General features: G+C 43.4%; 1 protein-coding gene across 2 annotated transcripts in view; it reads left to right on the top strand.

The window, feature by feature from the left end:
- The window catches only part of LOC129712989 (wings apart-like protein homolog), a 132,418-nt gene that overhangs the window by 55,125 nt on the left and 54,133 nt on the right, over nucleotides 1-23,160 (top strand). The window contains exons 5-8 of one of the 2 annotated variants that reach the window (XM_055661822.1): nucleotides 13,462-13,509; nucleotides 13,949-14,089; nucleotides 19,714-19,866; nucleotides 20,967-21,103. In XM_055661822.1, the coding sequence (XP_055517797.1) occupies nucleotides 13,462-13,509; nucleotides 13,949-14,089; nucleotides 19,714-19,866; nucleotides 20,967-21,103 (479 nt within the window). The remainder of the gene's footprint in view (nucleotides 1-13,461; nucleotides 13,510-13,948; nucleotides 14,090-19,713; nucleotides 19,867-20,966; nucleotides 21,104-23,160) is intronic. The other variant, XM_055661823.1, reaches the window with a different exon arrangement.

The raw sequence follows: 23,160 nt of genomic DNA, 5'->3' as shown, positions 1-23,160 counted from the left end.
TGAGCAGACCCTGACAGTGTGACAAATGGCCATGTCAGTGCTGAAGCTTTAAGCCTGTGACGGAGCAAAACTGGCTGCATTTTTATGTCAATTACCAGCAGTCCAGTGAGCAAACTTTTGACCTTGTCAGAACTGACGCTGTTAGCCTAAAATTTCGGAATTGGAATCTTGGGCAGCTTGTATCAGCAAGGTGGCAGTATGGAGGTTCGGTTCCAGAGACTCAATGATACAACCTGCAGCAATTTGCCAGGGAACAATCGTCATGTAAAATGTACTCCTTTGTCGCAGGATGAGAGACAGGTAATTAAAAACTGAAGTAGATAGATGTTTATTTTTGCTGAAGGTGTTGAATCTCTGGAATTCTTTACCAACGAGGGCTGTGGATGGGTCGCGCATTAGCAGTATTTAAAGTGAAGATGGATATCTTTTTAATCAGGAAATTAATGAGGATATGTTCACATTGATTGAAGCATCAAGTGATCTACTCCTGCTCTTATTTCCTGTGTTCCTGAAAAGCGCATGTTTCACAAAGTTACTTTGGTCTCGGGTCAGCAAAGGAATGCTCGGAACATCAAGCCTGGCTTTAACTTTGGCTGCAAATCAATGGTTCTCACAAATTAAATCTTTCTAAAGTGCATTGATCACTCTGACATCCATAAAGTGGTAACTGTATATGATCCCAAAAGAATGTTAGTCAGTTAATTTATTTTGTGTTGTGTGTGGGGAAAAATGACCGGTTACGTCATCTAATTTGAGATCTTTGGTATCTGCTAAAACCAGCTTCATTTAAAAAAAAATCCATGTGTGGCGTGCCAATCTGTAATATAGAGTGTGCAATTTGCCACAGAGCTGGCTGTCAGAAAGAATGGTTTAAAATGCTGGAGTAGCGCATGAGTCTGCAATTTTCTGAACTTGGAACGGCATCAAACCACTCAGTGTCACATGTGATAAGGGGCTGGACAAATATGTCTGTCCTAACCTCCTGCCCCCTCCATATAACAGCAGGAACAATTTATTATGGACACCACATACTGCTCAAATGCCACTTTCCCTTCAGTTCCTGTTGAGTTGTCACCATTCCTGAGAAGGAAGTGTTTAAACTATTGAAACCATAAATTTGTGACCTGAAGTTACTGAACATTTCCTGACGCACGCCCCATATGTACAGTGGGCATTGTATCCCACTCCTCAAATAGACATCATCAGCCATCATGCATTATATTGCTCATTAAAATGAGGTCACCAAATAACCAAACTTATCTTGACAAATTCTTGTGTATGCTGAGCCACTGTAAATTTTACTTCGGAGTCACGTGAGTGACAACGTGAAGAACCCACCCAGCGCGCAGGCGCGGCATTACGTCAGCAGTGCAACAGCGGCAGCAGCTGGAGCCAGGCTCTCCAGCTGCAGCATAAAGACGAGACCTCAGGTAAGTGCCTTTTTTCTACAGAGTCGCTCTAGAGAGAATAATGGCCTCTCGCAAGCGACCAGCCAGGAGGACTGCCTGCCCAACTCCACCCGAGGACGGGTCCATAGCGGGACGGCAGCCTCTCGCAGCGGAGGAGCCTTTTCAACGCTCCCGCTCACCCGACACCGAGCCGCCCCCAGTGCTGCAGATTTCGACGCCCCGCACAGGGAGGAAGGCGACACATAAAACCGACCGGCCGGTGTCCTCCGATGAATCGGAGGAACGGGAACTCTCTCCCCCACCGAAAAGGGGAGACGCTCGGATCAGCTGCATGAGGCAGCTCCTCGAACGCATGATAAACGAGGAGATGCGGCATCTCCCAGGAGGACGGGCTTTGGCCTCCTCCTCTCCACACCCTTCTGTACCCTCTATGTTCGAGGGCAGTAAGGGAGGCCAGGACTGGGCTGGCCTATCCCAAGGGCAGGCGGAGGATACCGTCAGCATGCCGGGCGTGCCGGAAGAAGAGCTACTGGGTGTAGTGGGCCGATATGCGGCGCCACCAACAACTGGGATGGTGTTGCCACCCAGAATGGCGGCCACGATAAACAGGCTGTCCAACAACCCGCTGCAGGACAAGGCTGTCCAGCAGGCCCTTGACAACTACATCGCGCCAGAAAATTGCGAGGCGCTGAGGGTCAAGACGGTCAATGGGCAGATCTGGAACCAGCTGGGGCAGCAAATCCGGGCTCAGGAAGTCAAAATGCAGCGAGTCCTGAAGCTCCACTCAGCAGCCGTCACCGCCTTTGCTCGGTCCGTTGGGGATGAAGACCTGACCATACCCCAGCAGGATGCCCTCGCACTGATGTGCAGCACCACGTATGAACTAAACAACCTACGGCGGGACAACATCAGGCCTGCCCTCAACCCAACATATGCCGGCCTCTGTAAAGCTCCAGCGCCCGAACGACACAGGCGCTGCTATTTGGTGCGGATCTGGCCAAAAGGCTAAAGGAGTTGGAAGAGGCGGCAAAACCAGTAGGCCTCATGAGGGCAGGGCCAGGACCGAGCAGGGTGAAGACACCCAGTTGGCCTCACGCCTCGGCAGCCACCAGCAGATACCGAGCTGGTGAAAGCCTGGTGACCGCCTCCCACTACCCCCAGTGCTCTTTTTTAGAGCGGGGCCCAGGGCGGAGCCGTGGGAAGATGCGCCGCCCCACCGCAGCACCAACACGGACAACCTTGGGCCAGACCCACCGAAAACGACCCCACAAGTGAACATGGAGGTAGGTGGGTCTGGTTCCTGTCAACATACACAGACAAAGGGTGTAGTATTAACAGGGGGACGTTTGAGGTTCTTCAAGCATGTTTGGTGCTCCCTTACTAACAATAAGTTTATACTCAACAGTATTAGTGGATACAAAATTGAGTTCAAACCAGGCGTAGAACCGCCAGTTCAGCACATGCCCCAAAGGGTGTTCCTTCCCTCGGCAGTTGAGAAGGTAGAAGGACAAGCTGAACTTGATCGGCTCGTGGCTAAAGGCATCATAGAAATGACCACACACGAGCCGCAAGAATTTGTATCAAATATTTTTCTCAAAACCAAAAAAGATGGTGGATGTCGCATTATTATTGATCTGACGTCACTTAATCAGTCTGTTGAGTATCAACATTTCAAAATGGAGACATTTGTCACTGCCAGACAACTGATCTCCAAGGGATACTACATGGCAAGCATAGATATCAAAGATGCTTACTATTTGGTACCCATTCATAAAGATTACTTTAAATATCTGAAATTTATCTGGAGGGGCCAGCTATGGCAGTACCGAGCTCTGCCCAATGGTTTAACGACAGCTCCCAGACTATTTACGAAAATTCTTAAAGTGGCCATGAAGAAATTGAGAGAACTAAAACATTTAGTTGTGGCCTATCTGGACGATGTTCTCATATTAGGAAAAACACGGGAACAAGCTGTCGCAGGAGTGTTAGCCACTAAACAACTCCTTGAAACTTTGGGTTTTATCCTTCACCCAGATAAATCAATATTGGAGCCTACTACTAACATGGATTACCTAGGCTTCACTATTGACACGATTCACATGACTGTCACTCTGCCCAGAGACAAAACAGTTTCACTCATTGAAGCTTGTAGCCATTTAATTGCTACACCGCAACCTAGAATACGGCATGTAGCCAGAGTTATTGGCTCTATAGTAGCAGCATTTCCGGCTGCCCAATATGGGCCCTTGCATTATCAAAATCTACAAAGAGCAAGGACTCATGCATTACGCCTTCATAGGGGACATTATGATCGCAAAATGGATTTACCCGCTGAAGCCAAATCAGAACTTCAGTGGTGGGTTGACAATATTTGGCACAGTCACAGTCCTATCGCCGTAACCAATCCTAACATAACCATTGCAACGGATGCCAGTGCTTTAGGCTGGGGAGCTACTAACTCCATAGACAGCACAGGTGGCAGATGGACTAACTCAGAGGCATCGCTACTACAATCACTGGGCATTAACTTTTTGGAAATGCTCGCCGCCTTTTATGGGCTAAAAGCATATGCATCTGATATGCGGCACGTGCATGTTAGAATTATGATCGACAACACTACGGCAGTATCTTATATCCAGCACATGGGTGGCATTAAATCAGTATCATGCGACAAATTAACTGCTATAATCTGGCAATGGTGTGTCGAGAGACATATTTGGCTATCAGCTGCCTATTTACCAGGCAAGCTAAATTTAGTGGCGGACACCAGGTCACGAAAATTCAACGACAACATCGAGTGGATGTTGGACCCAAAATTATTTGCTAAAATTGTCAAGCAATATGGTACGCCAGATATAGATTTGTTTGCGTCTAGGTTAAATCACCAACTACCCATGTATGTGGCTTGGGAACCAGACCCAGAGGCAGCAGCGGTAGATGCCTTCACGCTGGATTGGGGAACTTTCTTTTTCTATGCTTTCCCTCCCTTCTGCCTCATCAGTCGGGTACTCCAGAAAATTCAGGCAGACTCAGCCTCTGGCATTCTGGTCGTGCCCGACTGGCCTACCCAACCATGGTTCCCAATGTTCCACGACATGGTGGTAGAGACACCAATGGTCCTTCAACACCACCCCCAATTATTGACTCACCCGGTAACTGGCATTAGCCATCCATGCCACCAAAAATTGAAACTCCTGGTTTCCAGATTTTGAACAGGCCTTACCGGGGATTGGGGTTATCAGACAGAACAATCACCACCATGTCGGCATCCCTGCGCGTTCCCACCAAGAAACAGTACCTGACCTTCATCAGGAAATGGGAACAGTACTGTCTGGACGCAGGGACATCCTACAAGACGGCTTCGATCTCGGATGTGCTGGAGTTCCTGGCCCACCTGCACCATGATCTCAAGATGAGCTACAGTGCCATCAATACGGCTCGGAGCGCACTGTCCGTATACCTCATGCCGATAGAACAGCATAGTGTGGGATCCCACCCTCTGGTCATCAGACTTCTTAAGGGGATCTTTAATACCAAACCCCCTACACCTAGATACACTCACATGTGGGATGTGAGTGTAGTTCTGACACACCTTCGAGGTTGGCCTCCGGTGGGATCCCTGAGCCTGGAACAGTCCACTTATAAGACCCTCATGCTCATGGCGCTTGTCTCAGCTCAAAGGGTTCAGTCGCTCCATCAGCTAAATCTGAACTACATGGTGACCACCCCAGATACCATTACTTTCACCATGCCGGGGTTGGTAAAACAAAGTAGACCAGGTACATCAAACTCCCCGTTGATCTTCCGGGCTTACCCTCCAGAACCTAGGCTGTGTGTGGTGACCCACCTTCATCATTATCTAGACACAACCCAAACGCTTAGAGGGAGAGAGAAAGCCTTATGGGTTAGCCACAGAAAGCCTTTTGGACGGGTTACCAGCCAAACATTATCCAGATGGTTGAAACAGGTCCTCAGCATGGCAGGGATTAACACAAATGTTTTTAAATCCCACTCAACCAGGGCAGCGTCCACCTCAGCGGCGGATAGGATGCAGGTTCCCCTAGACCACATCCTCAGAGCAGCGGGATGGTCAAGGGAATCGACATTCCAACGATTTTACAGGAAACCGCTGATGGAACAGGACGTCTTTGCGGATACCATTTTAGAAACCGCAAAGTTATGATTTAAAGCCCATGGGAGCTATTTTTTGTTATAGTTAATAAACAATTCTTTTATAACTAAACAAACTTGTTGGTCTTTAGCTACCACTTCCTCCCTCGATGATCTTTCGGCAGTGAGTGATATAACTGTTACACGGTTTGAAATCACAGACCTTTGAAGTCTTCACGTAGTCACTCACGTGACTCCGAAGTAAAATAGTAAGATTAAACGAGTACTTACCAGTACGAAGTTTGATCTGTATTTTATGAGGAGTTACGATGAGGGATTACGTGCCCTCCGCTCCCACCCTCATTATATAGATCAAATTCGGACTAATGTCTCGTTGGTCTTTACTATCTTTACTTCAACTAGTGTCTATCTGTGATTCCACACCGCTGCTTGGAAGTATGCCGCGCCTGCGCGCTGGGTGGGTTCTTCACGTAATCCCTCATCGTAACTCCTCATAAAATACAGATCAAACTTCGTACTGGTAAGTACTCGTTTAATCTTACTATTAAAGCTGTCAAATCAATCTGCAACACTGAGCAGTTAGTAACCTCATTTATCTCCTTGCAACACAGGAGGCCATTTTGACCCATCTTGTTTCTGCTAACGTGGAGCATTCATACACTCCAAATCTCCCTATAACCTATTATCTCCATGTTCCCATCAATACCCATTGATATTGGGGAGCAATTTACAGTGCTGTATTAACGTATCAACTGATGGAATGAGAGAAAAGCAGCAAACTTGGGGACTTCCTCTTTGTCGCGGGGAGAACATACAAATGCACAGATAACACACTGAGGTTCAAAAGTTAAAAATTGACAGTTATTGGAGCTGCGAAGAGCAGCTCTACAAGTTGCATCAATATCTATTGAGTTTGCCTTAGGCACAATATGCCACTATAACAGTGCTTGGCAAGACCTGGCATCAAATGGCAATTTCTTTGGTAATCAGGAAATAGTTATTATGGTATTACTATAGTAATTGGGTAAATGCGCAGTCTTTTACCAGAGTAGGGTAATCAAGACCCAGGGGAGGTAGGTTTAACGTGAGAGGGCAAAGATTGAATAGGAATCTGAGGAGCATCTTTTTCCCACAGACCATTAGTCTTGATTAGACCACAGACTGGGAATATGGAACAAGCCGCCATAGGATGTAGTTGAGGCAGTTACCGTAATATTTTAAAGACACTTGGACAGTACATGGATATGAAAGGTTTAGAGGGATATGGGCCGAACGCGAGTAGATGGGACGCGTGCAGATGAATGGGCATGTTGGGCCGAAGGGCCTGTTTCTGTGATGTATTATTTTGACTATACTTTGTTCTAACAATACTCCAAAGTGCTTTTACTTCATGTCTTTGGTAATAAGCGACATGTCTGTGGAATAAAGAATAATAAATTATCTGGTGCAATTAAATGTTCCATGTTGCTTGCATTCTATGGGGTGAATCTGAGGCAAGCAGTAGTTAAGTGCAGTCCAATCCTGCTTTCTTCAAATTTATGTCATCATTATCTGTAAACACATTATTCTCCTCCACCTACAACAGCAAACCTGTAATGATGCCATTTAAAAGTAATGAAAATATATACTTGGTGAAAATGCTATTGCTGTCCTGTCACCAACAAATTAAAAACAGTGAACATTGTTTGCCGAGTGCAGAGTTTATTAAAAAATCTTGACGTTGGGTGAAAGTTGCCCAAATTGTAGATTGCAGACAGACTGATACATGGTCTGGCCCCCACTCATTCTTGCTAGACTAAAATTCTGGAGAAACTCAGCGGGTGAGGCTGCATCTATGGAGCAAAGGAAATAGGCAACGTTTCGGGTTGAAACCCTTCTGTGGGGGTGGGGCGGGGAGGGGGATGGTGGGAGGAAGAAAGGAAGAGGTTGACCCAGAGGGTTGAGGGAGAGCTAAGAAGGGGAGGAGAACTACTTTCAGTCTGAAGAAGGGTCTCGACCCGAAACGTTGCCTATTTCCTTCGCTCCATAGATGCTGCCTCGTCCGCTGAGTTCCTCCAGCTTTTTTGTCTACCTTCGATTTTCCAGCATCTGCAGTTTCTTCTTAAACACTCATTCTTGCTGATCAATTCAACAAAGATCACTTTAAAGCCATTATTTAACTATTTGAAGGAAAGTAATGCTGACGCTGAAAACCTAAAATAACCAAGTAGAGCAAAACAGAAAATCTATATAAACATTTGTATTAACAGCTTTGGGTGAAGCGCCAAAAGGTAATGATGATGTGGCTTAATTCTATCGTCTTCAGAAGCCACTAAAGGCATTGTGGCGATGTTTGATTTTGTATGGGGATTAACATTTTTGCCTGTATTTTGGGGATCATTACAAGTGCAAACAGTTTGGTCTCTTGGCTTTCATGGGGAGGTTTTCTAATCTAAAGGACAGAAGTTGCTGTTGCCCAATGTCAGGGTAACAACATTTTATTTTGTCCCAGCCTTTCAGTTAAATTTTAGGATTGCATCCCGCAATACCTTTTGTTTAGGGCAATGCTTTAAAGAATTTGTAAGTCATCCAGGAACTGAACAATGTTTTCAGAGGAGATGGTTTGGATAGGAAGAGAAATCATTAAAAACAATTTGCATTTGTTTTGTCTCTGTCATGATGGAGCATTTTACAGTCAACGAAGTCCTTTTGAAGTGTTGTCACATTGTAATATAGGAAATGTGACAGCCACTTTGCACACAGCAAGTGTGATAATGAGCAGAGGGTGTTATTGTGATGATAATTTGAAGGGTCAATTTTGACCAGCACAGTAGGGAATTAGCTTGGGGCTCTTTGAGATGATGCAGTTGTGTTGTTGTGCAACTGAGAGAGCAATGATGTGAATAACAGGATATGTGGATACTGGAGAAAGGGGGATGCATGAATGCACTCAAGATGGCCAACTTGATACAACTTTCAAAATGTAGGATTGGAGATTCGATGGTGGTTAACGTAATATTGAGAAAGTAGTCTAAAAATGTTTAATGTCCATTGCTTTAACATGGAAATGAAAAAGTGTCCTAAATATTTACAAAATATATGTTAATGCTCAGTTGGAGTATTAGTTTTAATATTTAAGAAGGATGGCAAAAATCTGTCAAATGGTACTAAGGAAAATAGAAAAACTGAAATAGTGTAACCTTAGATATTTTCAAGGGAGATGTTCACACAGAGAATATTTTTGATAAAGAAAATTGATTAGAGTAGTAAGATTGTCTGTAACCCCAGGGAACAGTATTAAAGTATTTTTTTCTTTACACTTGACATGGAGTGATTTTCATATGCAGCAAGCAATGAAGGCAGAAAAACATTGAAAGCAACAAAAGTTGATATTTTTAAGAGTTTTGAATAAAAACGTTTATATGGCTGTAGAAAAAGCTCTCTGTGCACAGTCCCGACTAGAAACAAAACCTATTAATTCTCCAGAGATGCTGCCGGACCCTCTGAGATAACCAGCACGTTGTGTCTTTATGTTTAGTATTGTTTGATCTGATTGGGTAGAAAAACAAAGCTCTCGGTACATGGGACAATAATAAAATTAAATCTAAACACCACCTATTGTGCACAAGCTCTTACAAGCTTCAACACCTTACCTATAGAAGGTATCCTGACTGGTTCCATCATGGAGGGCTAGGCTATTCCAATGCACAAGAGTGCAAGAGAATGTTGTGTGCTGCCCTCTTCTATTGGGGTGTGGTGCTGCCTCAAGGATGTGGCATTTATCATCAAGGATCCCCACTATCTGAGCCATGCCTCTGTCTCACTGTTACCATCGGGCAGGAGATGCCGAAGCCTGAAGCACCACATCAGGTTCAGGAGCAGGTACTTCCCATAATATTACATTAAACCTGTTTATCCCTAATCCAACCTCCACAACAGAAGGCCACAGTCAACCTCTTGCACTAACATGGACTTTTATTCTTATGTTCAAATAGGCATTCAGCCCATCGAGACTACGCCGCCATTCAATCATGCCTGATCTATCTTTCCCTCTCAGCCCCATTCTCCCCATAACCCCTGACACACTTACTAATCAGGAATCTGGCAATCTCCGCCTTAAAAATATCCATAGGCGGACTCCAGTCTTCTGTGGCAATAAATTCCACAGATTCGTCAGCCTCTGACTAAAGTAACTCCTCCTCTTTTATCTTTCCTTTATCTTTTCTAAAGGTACGTCCTTTTATTCTGAGGCTATGGCCTCCGGTCCTACATTCTCCCACTAGTGGAAACATCCTCCCCACATTCATTCTATCCAGGCCTTTCATTATTTGGTAAGTTTCAATGAAGGTCCCCCTCATCCTTCTAAACGCCAGCGAGTACAAGCCAAGTGCCTTAAAACACTTGTCATATTCTTCTATTTATATTTTGCAACAATTTATTTTTGGCCGTCTTTTAGAAATTTAGTGTAATTTATATATAATTAGTTTTTATGTTTTCCTGAGTGTGACAGCCGTTACTAGTCAGATTTTTCATTTTACATGCACCTCACTGTGCTTGTTCAAATGACAATGGACTCAAATTGATTTTGTTGAATGTCATCCTTCTGGTCAAATTATTATACACAGATTAGATTGACATGGTAAGCCAGTGCCTGCAACAAACATAAATGGGAGAAAAAGTAATGTGATCCTGAAATGTAATACATGTGCAAAAGGAGGTTGTTAAGATAACCAAGATCAGTTTCCTCTATGTGAAGCAATGCAGCATCAAAACATGGAGGTTCATAAGGAGCAGAAATAAGCCATTTGACCCATCAAGTCTACTTTGCCATTCAATCATGGCTGATCTATTTCTCTCCTAACCCCATTCTCCTGTCTTCTTCCCATAACCACTGACACCTGTACTAATCAAAAATCAATCTGTTTCTGCCTTAAAAGTATTAATTGACTTGGTCTCCACAGCCTTTTGTGGTAATGAATTCCACAGGTTCACCACCCTCTGACTAAAGAAATTCCTCCATCTCCCTAAAGGAACGTCCTTTAATTCTGAGGTTATGACCTCTGATCCTAGACTCTTCCACTGGTGGAAACATCCACGCTATCCAGGCCTTTCCAGGTTATTCGGAACCTTTTATAAAACTGGCACAATCTCAGCTGGACTACTGTCTCGGTCAGTCCTTATGCAAGGTCTCAACCTGAAACATCGGCGAACCCTTTGCCTCCATGGAGTTCCTGCATCAGCTCGTTTTTATGCAGATTATTAAGAGGACGTATAGCAGTGGTGTTTGGAATTATGAATGGTTTATCATTGGTATTTAAGAAATAGACACGGAAAAGGCTGTGTTTTGATTGAAGAGGCCGTTTCAAGTGAAGATGGGACATTTTAAAAGGCAGTCTTTCCATTGTCTGAGGAAGACCTCAGAACCATCTGAACCATTCCTAACCATCTATCCAAATATCTTGTGAAAGTTGTAATTGTATTTACGCCTACAGAGTCCTCTGACAACTTGTTGCTGGTATGGATTGCGCTTTAAGTGAAAGAGTGGCTCATGGAGTCCCTCTTAAATCTCTCAAGCCTATGTCGTTTTGTTTTAGAATTCTCTACTCGGGGGAGAAGACTATAAGCATTAACTTTATTCATGCTCCTCAGATTTTGTATACCTGAAGGAGGTCGCTCCTCGGACTCTTATGCTCTTAAGTAAAATATCCCATCTGAACCATCCATTCCCTGCAACTCAAGCCACAAGTCCAGGTAACATCCTGGTGAATCTCTTTTGCACCACTTTCAATCTAAGTCCTTCCTAATGCTGGGCACGCCAAACACATGGTAGCCAAAGTATGGTTCATTGATGGCTTGTTCAGCTGTATAATGATGTCCCAACTTTTGTACTCAAAACGCTTCCCAGTGAAGGCACTCATGCCAAATGACACCTTCACTGCCCTGTTCACCTGAACCAGCCTGGTGTTTCAGTTGTATGATTTACAATTAGGGAGCACAGATATAATGTGGCTGGGAAACAAATTAGAATTTTTGTCCACAATATTATGATCTGTAATGATTAGATTAAAAGGCAGTGGATGTAAATTCAACAGTGAATGTCAAAAGGAAATGAAATACCCATGATAAATCTTCAAGCTCAAGAAGTGAGAAGTAGGAGCAATTTGGCAAACATGTTGAACGAAATGATTTCTATTTATATTCTGCAATAGAATACAAAATCTTCAGCGGGGACTTGGATAATAATTGCCCTGTAAGGTGAGGTAATGTTTTCTCTCTTAAAACATACATTATGCCATCCAACTCTTCAAGACTGCTCCAAAATTTATTATATCATTACTAATTTCTACCTCATTAATCTGCCTTAAAACTGTAATCCTGTATCTAACAAAAATCTGGCACACTGTTTTGACATTTTCATTAAATCATCCTCTAACCTTCCATGTTGCAGTGTTGGTATTCAATCATTGGTTTTACCTTTTTAGCCCCAATATTTGGATATATATCAGTGAAGACTTGCTGTTAAAACATCCTCAAGGCCAATGTTTACTTTGAAGCAGAGTCCGGAATGGAACAGATGTCAGTCCAAGGCCTGACAAAGTTTTATACAGCTAACATTCCAATGCTTTTGAGATCAAAGTCAGCATTTGCTTGGGTTTAAAAAAAAAAAAAAATTAGTTCCTTTCTGTAGCCTTAAATGTTAATATATGGTACTCCTAATCCTAACCCCCTTTACTTTTAGTACCAAGATTCGCAGAATTTTGCAAAATATTCTGCCCTATCTTCCATTGTTTAATGTGGGTGGCCACATTTCCCAACAGAAGTCTTGCTGCCTGTTGGCTCACTGGCAGCCTATTTCTGCCCCTTTGGCAATAGCAGCCTAAGCAGTTTGGTTGAACATTGTATTGTTGTGTGATGAAGCTGTAACCTGGGATTTTATCAAGGTACTTCCTGATTACAGCACTGCCAAGAGTTATCATTTCTGATTTGGTATCTGTTCCAGCTGTTGGAGCCTGTCTTGTGTGGGGAGACAAACATGGACAAGGGTTTGCAGCCTAATTATCTGCTCACTTGTTTAAACCATTCCAACCCTCTGTTAGAAGCAATAATAAGCCATTTGGCCCATCAAGCTTGCACTTTCATTCATCATGATCACAGCTGCTCATCTTGCTCGGCTTTATTTTCCTGTCCTATTCGTACTTTGATATTTTTTTTTAATCCAGAAGTCAATGATCGCACTTTTGAATAAGTGCTGTGTACAGTTTTAGTCCCAATATATATGTGCTCATCCTTCATTGGAGACGTCCAAAGAAGGTCCACTCAGTTGATGGGATGATGTTTGGAAGGTGTTTGAGCAGACTGACCCAATTCAATTCAATTACTTCAGAATTACATGATTTATTTTACTGTAGTACAAGATTCTGAGGGGTTTAACAAAGTATATGTTGAGAATGTGTTTCCCTTGGTTTTAGTAGAGTATGGGGTGGTGATATCCAGAAGTGGATTGCATCATTCCAGAAGAAAGGGCGATTCATTTAAATTGGAGATGACAAGGAATGTATTTCTCTTTAGAATTCTCTTTCTCCTCTTGTCAATAGCTTTATTTGTCACACATGCAACTGAACAGTGAAATTGTATTTGTATACATTGCACACGTGGGCACTGCTGTTTGCAACAGTCATTAAATATATTCAAGGCAGAGTTCTGTGAACCTTTCGACAGTGAGTGAGTTGGAGTATGAGAAAACAGGAAAATGTTGTTGAAGCCAATCATCCTTTTACTCTTGGCTCTTGTGTTAACCAAGACTCAATATAATTACAGTAAAACTGGGTATCCTTTCTCTATCAATTTGTGCAACTATTTTGTTTGAGCTTCAATTCAAAGCAGTAATTTGGATTTTTGCATTGAATGACATTTGAATTTTTTTTTTTTTTAAATAAATTAGGCTACACTGCATACGCAAAACAAAAGATCGTCTTTATTTACGTTAAAGGTAAATCTTTCTAATCTCCATTCTCACCCTGTCCCACTCCGCTGGCCCCATTTTTCTTAAGGACCAGGCCTTTGCTTGTGCAGGTAGTTGGAATCTGAACATTGACGTTCCACTTCCAGTCTACTTAACAAATACCGTGTCTCATGAAGGCTCATGTTTATTTAATTTCCCTTTGTGTGAACTATGCAGCAAGGTTCAGTTGGACAAATGTTGACCCCATTGTCACTTTTCACGTGATCCAGATATCTCCAGTTTTTTGTGTAATTTACCATGCAGTAGCTGGTGCAAGTTGAAGTTGTTACTTTTAGGATTCAAATAGTAACATAATTACTGGGAATGAATGAGTAGGTGGATGCTATGATGTAGATTAACCTTATCTAATGCATAATTAAAATGCAAAGATATATTTTCTAATGTTATATTTTTGTCTCTTCCTCAGTCTCCAACTAAAGCTGTGTATAATGCCAGACACTGGAATCAGCCTGAGGCGGAGGAGCTTCCTTCTACACTGTCACAATCTCACAACGCAGCAGGGAGTGCCACAAGCAAGCAGCCACTGGCACAGTCTCAGACAACACCGGTGAGTGTCCATTATTGGGAGAAGAAACCAGAACGTGCCTCTTGGCCAAGTGGCATTCTTAATAAACACAGTTGCCCTTTATGGATGGTGCTGGAGAGTGTTTGAAAGCTAGGTCTCTTACACAGGGTGGTGTGTAAATGGAATCAACTGCCGGAGGAGGTAATTGAAGCAGAAACCATGACAACATTTAAAAGACTTTTGGACAAGTATATGGATAGGAAAGGTTAGAAGGATATGGGCCAAACACAGACAGGGGGGACTCGTATTGTTGGGGCACACTGGTCAAGCTGGGCCAAAGGGCCTGTTTCCGTGCTGTATGACCCTAACTATGACTCTAATGTAAAAAAATGCACATCTTTGACGGTGCCTTTCTCCTGTGTTCTTGTGTGACTACTGGAAAGACATCTGTCAATTCTCCAGATGTTCCTTTGGCTCCTTGCTGCAGTTGGCTCCATGTAATCTGTGCAGCAGCTTCTCCTACACTTTCATAAAGAGAAGACATATTTTGCCTTTTTCTCACCAGTTATTACTGTGGTAAAATCTAATTGCTTCAGTGTCACCAATCTCCACCTTGTTTGTTCATGTAGAGGTTTCAATGCAAAAAAAAAACGTTTAGCCCAATGAATTCATGATGACATCTAACTTTTTCGAGGATATCACAGCCATGTGATCTCATCCCATTTATTTTGTTTCACATTCCTTCCATTCATTTTTCCAATCTAATTTGGAATGTTGCTGCTGTTTCAGCCTTGCCTTCTAGTCATACAGCATGGAAACAGGCCCTTCGGCCCAACTTTCCCACACCGACCAACATATCCCATCTACACTAGTCCCACTTGCCTGCGTTTGGAGACTTTAAGATTTTGCCTTCCATCGCGAGGAGGTGTTTGGTGAACTCACTGTGATGGATGTTAAATTTGTGTTGATTGTGTGTTTTTGTCATTTTTATTATATGTATGACTGCAGGGAAACAAAATTTCGTTCAGACCGAAAGGTCTGAATGACAAATAAATTCAATTCAATTCATATCCCTCTAAACCTGTCCTATCCATGTACCTGTCTAATTGTTTCTTAAACGTTGCAATAGTCCCTGCTTCAACTACCTCCTCTGGCAACTCGTTCCATAAATCCACCACCATTTGTGTGAAAAAGCCACCTCTCAGATTCCTATTAAATCTTTCCCCCTTCATCTTAAACCTATGTCCTCTAATTCTCGATTTCCCCTCTTCTGGGCAAGAGACTCTACGTCTATCCGATCTATTCCTCTCATGATTTGTATACCTCTACTCCAGAAAGAGGTCTTCAACATCAAAATCTATTTCTTCTACCTCCTTATGATCCTCTCATCTCCATTCCCTCATTTGTTCACCGGTATTCACTGGGAACATCTAATTTTAATGACAATAGTACTCATATTGTCCATTAAAATTGAGGCTGAATTGTTGACAGTTCTTACAGATGTTTGTGGGAAATTATTAATGTTTCATAAGGTTTAACTTTGAAACCTGAATCGCTGACATTTAGCTGGGGAGAATGCATTGTTCTTTCCTGCATTATCACTTTCTGGCTAAGTTTAAAAAAATAATCCTTGTCTAGTGGTTGGTTTCCCTTCCTTTAAGATTTGAATTGAAATCCTTGCTTGGTTTCTGAAATAAAACATAAATGTAAAAATACTCACCAGGTTTACGCACCAATACTGCAAAACAAAACCACGTGATAATAAGCTTTCAGGAGATGAAATGTCATTAATGTGAAACGTCAGCTCACTGCCTCTGTCTGCGTCAACACTACCTGAAAGACTATTTTCAGCATTTCCTGTTTCCTCTGCAGTTCACCAACATCTGCAGTATTTTGCTTTCTTGGTTGCAATATTAAGAATACTTACTCTTGTTCTGCTGTCTTTTCGCCTTATGTCTCAGCCCATGGACTGACGACTTTGCTCTCTTCTATATTACTGAAAGTCTGTTCTTGACCGGTTTTGGCGATCTGTGCTGCGATTTCCGAGAGAACGCCGCTACCTACGGCCGTCATTTTTAGCCACCTCGCTCAGAGCCCCCCTCCGCCGCTTGTGTGACGAGGATTTTTCCAGTCGATGAAAAATGATAGATATTAATTAATTTACAAAATTCCCCGTTCTCTCTGCTGCCCCCGCTGGCGGCAGGGGGGAGGGACTATAAAACCAGGAAGTGGTGTGCCTCATTCAGTCTCTACAAGATGGAGGAAGGCAGAGGGTCACGTTTCTCTGAGCTGTGAATAACACTGAACACATGTCTACTCAAATGTAAGTGTCCTTAGTGGTTCTAAAACGCTTGCAGAATGTGTCTTGGTTCTAAAATGTTTGCAAAAAGTGTTTATTGGTTCTAAAATGTTTGCAAAAAGTGTTTATTGGTTCTAAAATGTTTGCAAAAAGTGTCTTTTGGTTCTACAATGCTTGTAGAATGTGTCTTTTTTGGTTCTAAAATGTTTTTTAGGTTCTTCCCCCCCCCCCCCTTTCCTCTCCCCACCCCCTTTCCTCTCCCCCCACCTTTCCCCCCTCTCCTCTCCCCCCCCCACCCCCTCCTCCTCCCCCCCTCCTCTCCCCCCCTCCTCTTCCCCCCCCCTCCTCTTCCCCCCCCTCTTTCCTCTCCTCCCCCCTCCTCTCCTCTCTCTCCTCTCCCCCCCCCCCCTCTCCTCTTCCCCCCCCTCTCCTCTCTCCTTCCCCCCCCCCCCCTCTCCCTTCCTGCTCCCCCCCCCCCCTCCCCCCCCTCCTCTCCCCCCCTCTCCTCCCCCCTCCCCCCCCCCTCCCCCCCCTCCCTCTCCCCCCCCTCCTCTCCCCCCCTCCCCCCCCCCCCTCCCCTCCCCCCCTCCCCCCCCCCCCCCCTCCCCCTCCCTCCCCCCCCTCTCCCCCCCCCCTCCCTCCCCCCCCCTCTCCCCCCTCTCCCCCCCCCCCTCTTCCCCCCCCCCCCTCTCCTCTCCTCTCCCCCCCCCCCCTCTCCTCTCCCCCCCTCTCCTCCCCCCCCCCCTCCCCCCCCCTCCATTCCTCCCCCCCCCCCTCCTCTCCCCCCCCCCCTCTCCTCTCCCCCCCCCCCCCCCCCCCCCCCCCCCCCCCCCCCCCTCCTCTTCCCCCCCCCCCCCCTCCTCTTCCCCCCCCTCTTGGTCTAGTACCTTTTATAAATGTAGACCTGTTTCAGATGATCAGTCAGTGCTGACTGCACAGTGATTAACGCCCAGCCGGTGACCTACTTACAGCTGAGTTATGGCTAAATGCCATATGACTTGCCTTTATACTACTTGAATTTCAGCTTGACTGTCTTTCTGGGTGATTTTACAATCAGTCTCCTTCCCAAACAGAAATTTATCTGGATATATTTTAAAAAGTTTATTCTTATAGCTTCTACTTTTTTTATTACTTTTCCAGATGAGGATGTTATTTGTTGCTTTGGCTTTATTAGAAGGAAGTGCTAAAATGCTGCCTTGAACTGATGAAGATAGTCCCTCAGCATGGTTGCAGATCGAGTCTAGCTGATATGTTCAATGTTGTCCATCCATTTCTTGACTTTTCCTATTTCCAGGGCAATAGGTGGCCTACCTGAAGAGAGATTGAGTAGACTAGGACTTTTGCAGGATTTAGACATCACTGGCAAGGCCAACATTTATCACTCATGTCTTGCTGCTCTTAACAGTGAAATTGATGGTGAGCCACCCACAACTGCGTGACTTGCTAGACCACTTGATATTGGTTTATTAATACAACGTGTACCGAGATAGTGAAAATCTATCATCCTGTACATAAGCACAATCAAGCCATATGCAAGTACAACAGATCGAGCAAAGAGAAAAACACCAGAGTTTAGAATATAGTTCCAACATTATAGCTTTGTTACAGAGAAGTTCAAGGTCAGCATTGTGATAGGTTGGAAGAGCGGGTTTATGACTGAGATGAGAGTGAGAAATATGTGTAATTCTTTATCTCTAAGGTCAATTAATGTTTTTATTGTGTTTGGTCAGTTTTCTAAATGTTAAGGGAGTTCAAGTATATGGGAATAATGTCAGGAAATGGCACTGAGGGGTAAAAGATCTGGTATGATTCTAATGCTGATAGACTATCAAAACAGCCAGGTTACCCGCTCCTGCTCCAAGTTACTATATTTCCTTGAATTTAGTCATTTTTGAAATTGAGGCTTGAATACTTTTGTTTAACTCTGCTCTGGCTGTATCTTTCTTCTACATCTCTTCGATATTCATTAGCAACTGGTATATGCACCTTCCAATTGTATGGTTTCAGGAGAACATAGGAATAAGAGGAGGAGTAAACCATTTGGCCCCTCATGCCTGCTCATCATTTGACACTGTCACAGCTGATCTTTTACCATAGCACCATCTCTCTGCATTAATCACTTGATTAATTTAATAAACTGTTGAATTGCAAATTATGGCACCACTTTGCTACTACTCTCCTGAATCATAGTGCATTTTTTTGTGAGCAGCAAGATCACTATTATGACATTTCACAAAGAAAATAACTGTTAATAGAAAATCCTGACGTCAAATTAGCTAGATGATTTTTTTTTTTAAATACAAAGATCAAGACCCATTTTCTGATCTTGGTAGGTATTTCAAAGCCCACCACAGTACTGCCAGTGTAATTGCAGCTCGTGCCATACTAGATTGCAATCTTGTTTGTAGCACATAGTTGTAATTTGATGTTTGAGAGCATGTTTCTCGTAGCAGGGAACATAGGTATAAATTATGTTTAATAAAGTGTTCCGGCATTTTATTTACTTTTCAATAACTAACCAGATAAAGTAGGATCATGACCACATCTTGGGTTTAATGCTCAACAGCTCATGCAAGCCAATAATAATCCCAAAAAAGCATTTCCAAATCTAAACTTAGGTTTATTTTTACACATAATTGGACTCCTTTATGCCACAAATGATATTCCTACACTCTGCACCATACATAATCTTCATTGAGAGGAAACAGTGGGTGGTATAATGGCACAGCAGACCTTGCCTCCCAGTTACAGTAACCAGAGTTTGTTCTTGAGCTTGCAGGATATACTTATAGAGACAGAGGAGGCTGCAGAAAGAGGCTGAATCAGATCACAATGACTCAAAAAAGAGGCACGCTGCAGACACTGGAATCTGTAACAAAACAAAATGTAGAACTCAGCAGTTTAGGCAGCATCCGAGAAGGGAAATGGGTAGTCAATGTGTCGGGTCGAGACCCTTCATCAAGAATTGGGAGGGGAATGAAAAGAACTGGTGTGCATGGTAAAAGGGAATGGATTACACATAAATAATTGGGTCAGTGCGATTACTGTGAGAGCCAGTAATGACGAGATGGACTGAAAGCCTCTTGTTTCATAAAGAAGTATGAAATAACAGAATTAAAGAAAAAAAGAAAAATATTGATTTGTCATTTAATGTGCGTGATCTTCCTCTTTCTAAACAAGTGCCAATTGTTTTCAGTTTCATCTTCAGTATGGCTACACATTCACCATAAGATTCTCATTATTACAGTTGATGAGGCCAGTTGCATAACTGTTGGGTTACATGCAGTAGTTGAAGCTTTCTCTGTGTGCACCACTTCTGTCGGAGATTTTCTTCTTAACCTGGTTATGTTTTGGGTTTTTCTCATAGGTCGTAACCACCACAAATGAAACTGCTCAGAAGGATGAAGGAGTCTTCAAAGCACCTCCTCCCCCTCCCCGCGTGATCAAAACCGTAACCATACCAACCCAGCCATACCAAGACATTGTGACTGCACTGAAATGTAGGAAGGAAGATAAAGAGGTATTGGTCGCATCTCCTCTCAGATTAACTTGGCTGATACCATTTTACTTGGAGGTTGGCGGGTATTTCTGCAAAGCTTGTTATCATTGGATGTTTATCCAAGCTGCTCTTTTTTGCAGTGTTAAAACACAGAAAATATTTTGCGTTGTTCAAAAGTTGTAAGATCTCAGTACAGTTTACATTGTATTAACAATGTAGTCCCAAATGTATATATGAAGGAACTGCAGATGCTGGTTGAAACCAAAGATAGACACAAAAAAGCTGGAGTAACTCAGCGGGGCAGGCAGCATCTCTGGAGAGAAGGAATGGGCGACGTTTTGGGTCGAGATCCTCTTTCAGACTGACGTCGATCCCTTGAAGGTGGCGACAATGTTGGAGGATTATGTGTTTTATGTGATAGCTGATGGGGTGGAAGGTGAGGACTAGGGGGACTCTGTCCCTGTTACGTCTGGGGGGGAGCAAGAATGGAGATGTGGTATATTGAGGAGACCCTAGTGGGGGCCTCGTCTGTGATTGCCTATACCAAGGTCTCGTGTGCCAAGTTAACTCTAGGAGTATTGTGTCCAGTTTTGGTCATCCTACTACAGAAAAGATGTTAAGCTGGAAAGAGTGCCGGTAAGATTTACAAAGCTGTTGCCAAGACTTGCGGTCCTGAGCTCAGGGAGAGGTTGACCAGGCTAGGGCTATTATTTTAACTGCAGGCGGATGAGAGGTGATCTTATATAGTTGTATAAGGCCATGAGAGGGAATAGATGGGGTAGATCCACAAAGTAGAGGAATCGAGAAACATAGGTGTCGTGTTGGCTGGGAGGGGAAAGATTTAATAGGAACCTGAGGAGCAACTTTTTCACTTGGAGGGTGGTGGTTATATGAAGCGATTTGTGAGAGGGGGTACGTGAGGAAAGTACTATAATAACTTAAAATACATTTGGTATGTGGATATGAAAGGTTTAGAGGGCTTTAGGTTTAGAGGTCAAGTGTAGATGGGACATCTGGTCGGCATGGGCAAGTTGGCCGAAGGGTCCGTTTCAGTGCTGCATGACTCTATCTTGCATTTAGCTGATGAAATTCTAAGATACTGGTCTGCTTTTGTATTTCAGTTGTACACTGTGGTCCAGCACGTGAAGCACTTCAATGATGTGGTGGAATTTGGAGAAAACCAAGAGTTTACAGATGACATTGAGTACTTGCTCAGTGGATTGAAGTGCTCTCAGCCTCTCAACACACGCTGCCTTAGGTATGTTGCTATGCGTAGAGTCTCACTGTTTAGGTGCTCTTCATTTTGGTTGATGTATTCGGTGTGATTATTCTTTTCAATATCCAGCAGACTTGGTTGGTGTCAATATACTGCAGATTTTACCAGCACTGTGTGAGTGGTTGAGGGAGGAGATTAGTGTATTGGCTGTACAGAAAATGGCCCTGTTTGTCACATACCAAAAGCTCTGCCAGAACTAGAAATTATATCTCTGCAATTTATCGAATGGGTTCACTCAGGTATTCTGGTTTCAGGGGTGGTAATATTTCATCAAATTAGACTAAGTTCAAGTCTCACACTGTAATATATTTATAATGCATTTATGAGACCTTTGGACAGGTACATGGATTAGAAAGGTTTAGAGGGATGCAAGCCAAATACATGCAGGTGGGACTAGTGTGGATGGGGCCTCTTGGTTAGCATGGGCAAGTTGGGCTGATGGGCCTGTTTCTACGCTGTATGACTCTGACTGTTATCATATATTGAGCAATAGAATGGCCCTTCCACACAGTTGAAAAGGCAGTGCTGTGTAAATTCTTGTCTGTATGTTGCAACAGAAAGAGGAGATTGATCTGTCAGGGAACCACCCTGCCTGAGGTCGTCTGTTGCTGGCCTTTATTTGTCCTGGTCTTCCAGCTCTCCCCCACCCCCTCTACAATCAGTCTGTAGAAGGCTCCCAACCAGAAATAGCACCTGTCCACATTCTCCAGAGATGCTGCCTTACCCGCTGAATGACTCCAGCATTTTGTGTTTATCTTTGGTATAAACCAGCACCTGCACTTTTTTTAAATTACATTAGTCAAGAGTTCAGAATAGCTTTAGAATATGCAAGGTCGTGGATGATTTTGAGAGAATTAGATATAGCTCTTTGGGCTAAGGGATATGAGGAGAAAGCAGGAACGGTGCACTGATTTTGGATGATCAGCCATGATCCTATTGAATGGCGGTGCTGGCTCGAAGGGCCGAATAGCCTACTCCTGCACCTATTTACTCTGTTTCTATGTATGCCATAGATAAAGTACTTTGTGTTCCCACATCCTTCACAGCATCTCAAAGTTTGATTATTGCAGTTGGTATTAAAAGAAGCGTGTGTGTCTAACCATCTAATTCAAGTTACATTTTCTTTCCTATCTGATCATCTGGTTGATGTTCCCTGCATTCAGACAGACGATCATACTGGACCATTTGTTGTCTGTGTTAAACTGTGCCAGTACAGTTGATACTGGTGAAGCATGACAGTATCAGGAGATTGAAATTATTGTTGTACTAAAGGGCCTGTCCCACTTGGGCGTCATTTACGCAACATCATTTACGCATCAAGACGCACATGTGATGCACTCATGGTGTGCATTATGCACGCATGGTGCGTGGCGAAGCAGGCAGTGCCCCAGGATTTTGGGGTTCACAAAATCTTCGCACGCCACCTACGTGACTTGCAAATGTCGCCCAAGTGGGACAGGCCCTTAACTCTGCTGATTCAGTATTGGAAGCAGATTGGAGTGGAGACAACCCTGCATGCAGCATAAATGTGTCAGAGAGGCACCGGATAGAAATAGATTTAAACCAACCGTCCTTTAATCCTATGCTTACGCTAAACAAAACTTCACATGCTGTGGTTCTGTGATCATGTTCACACCATTCTGTGCTCTTTGTTACAGATCCTTCACCTTATTTCAAGTCCAGTTTAAAACCAGTTACTTTTGTGGTTGTTTGCATTTCAGCGATGATTTAGATGCTTGTGTATTAAACTGCCAGTAATCTGATATCACCACAGTGAGCAAATCTCTGCTTAGTCATTGTGTACTAATTAAACACAGTACCTGGCAAATCCAGCTTGGATATAACTAAAAATAACATTGTTCGTGGCAGTCGCACTGCAGCTCACAGTGGAACTTGATCCTGTATCTTGTTTATTGGGTTGCCAAGTAATTGTTTTTAAGATAATCTTGCTTCAATGGAGAATTTGTTTTTGGAAGAGATGTTGGCGCAGTACACTTTCAATCAATTTAGCAGCAAAAGTACACAGTATCTCATTGTAC

This window comes from Leucoraja erinacea, chromosome 34 (assembly GCF_028641065.1).
Source record: "Leucoraja erinacea ecotype New England chromosome 34, Leri_hhj_1, whole genome shotgun sequence".
NCBI lineage: Eukaryota > Metazoa > Chordata > Chondrichthyes > Rajiformes > Rajidae > Leucoraja > Leucoraja erinaceus.
Note: the sequence above shows the minus strand (reverse complement) of the source record. Positions and strands in the feature narration are given on the sequence as shown.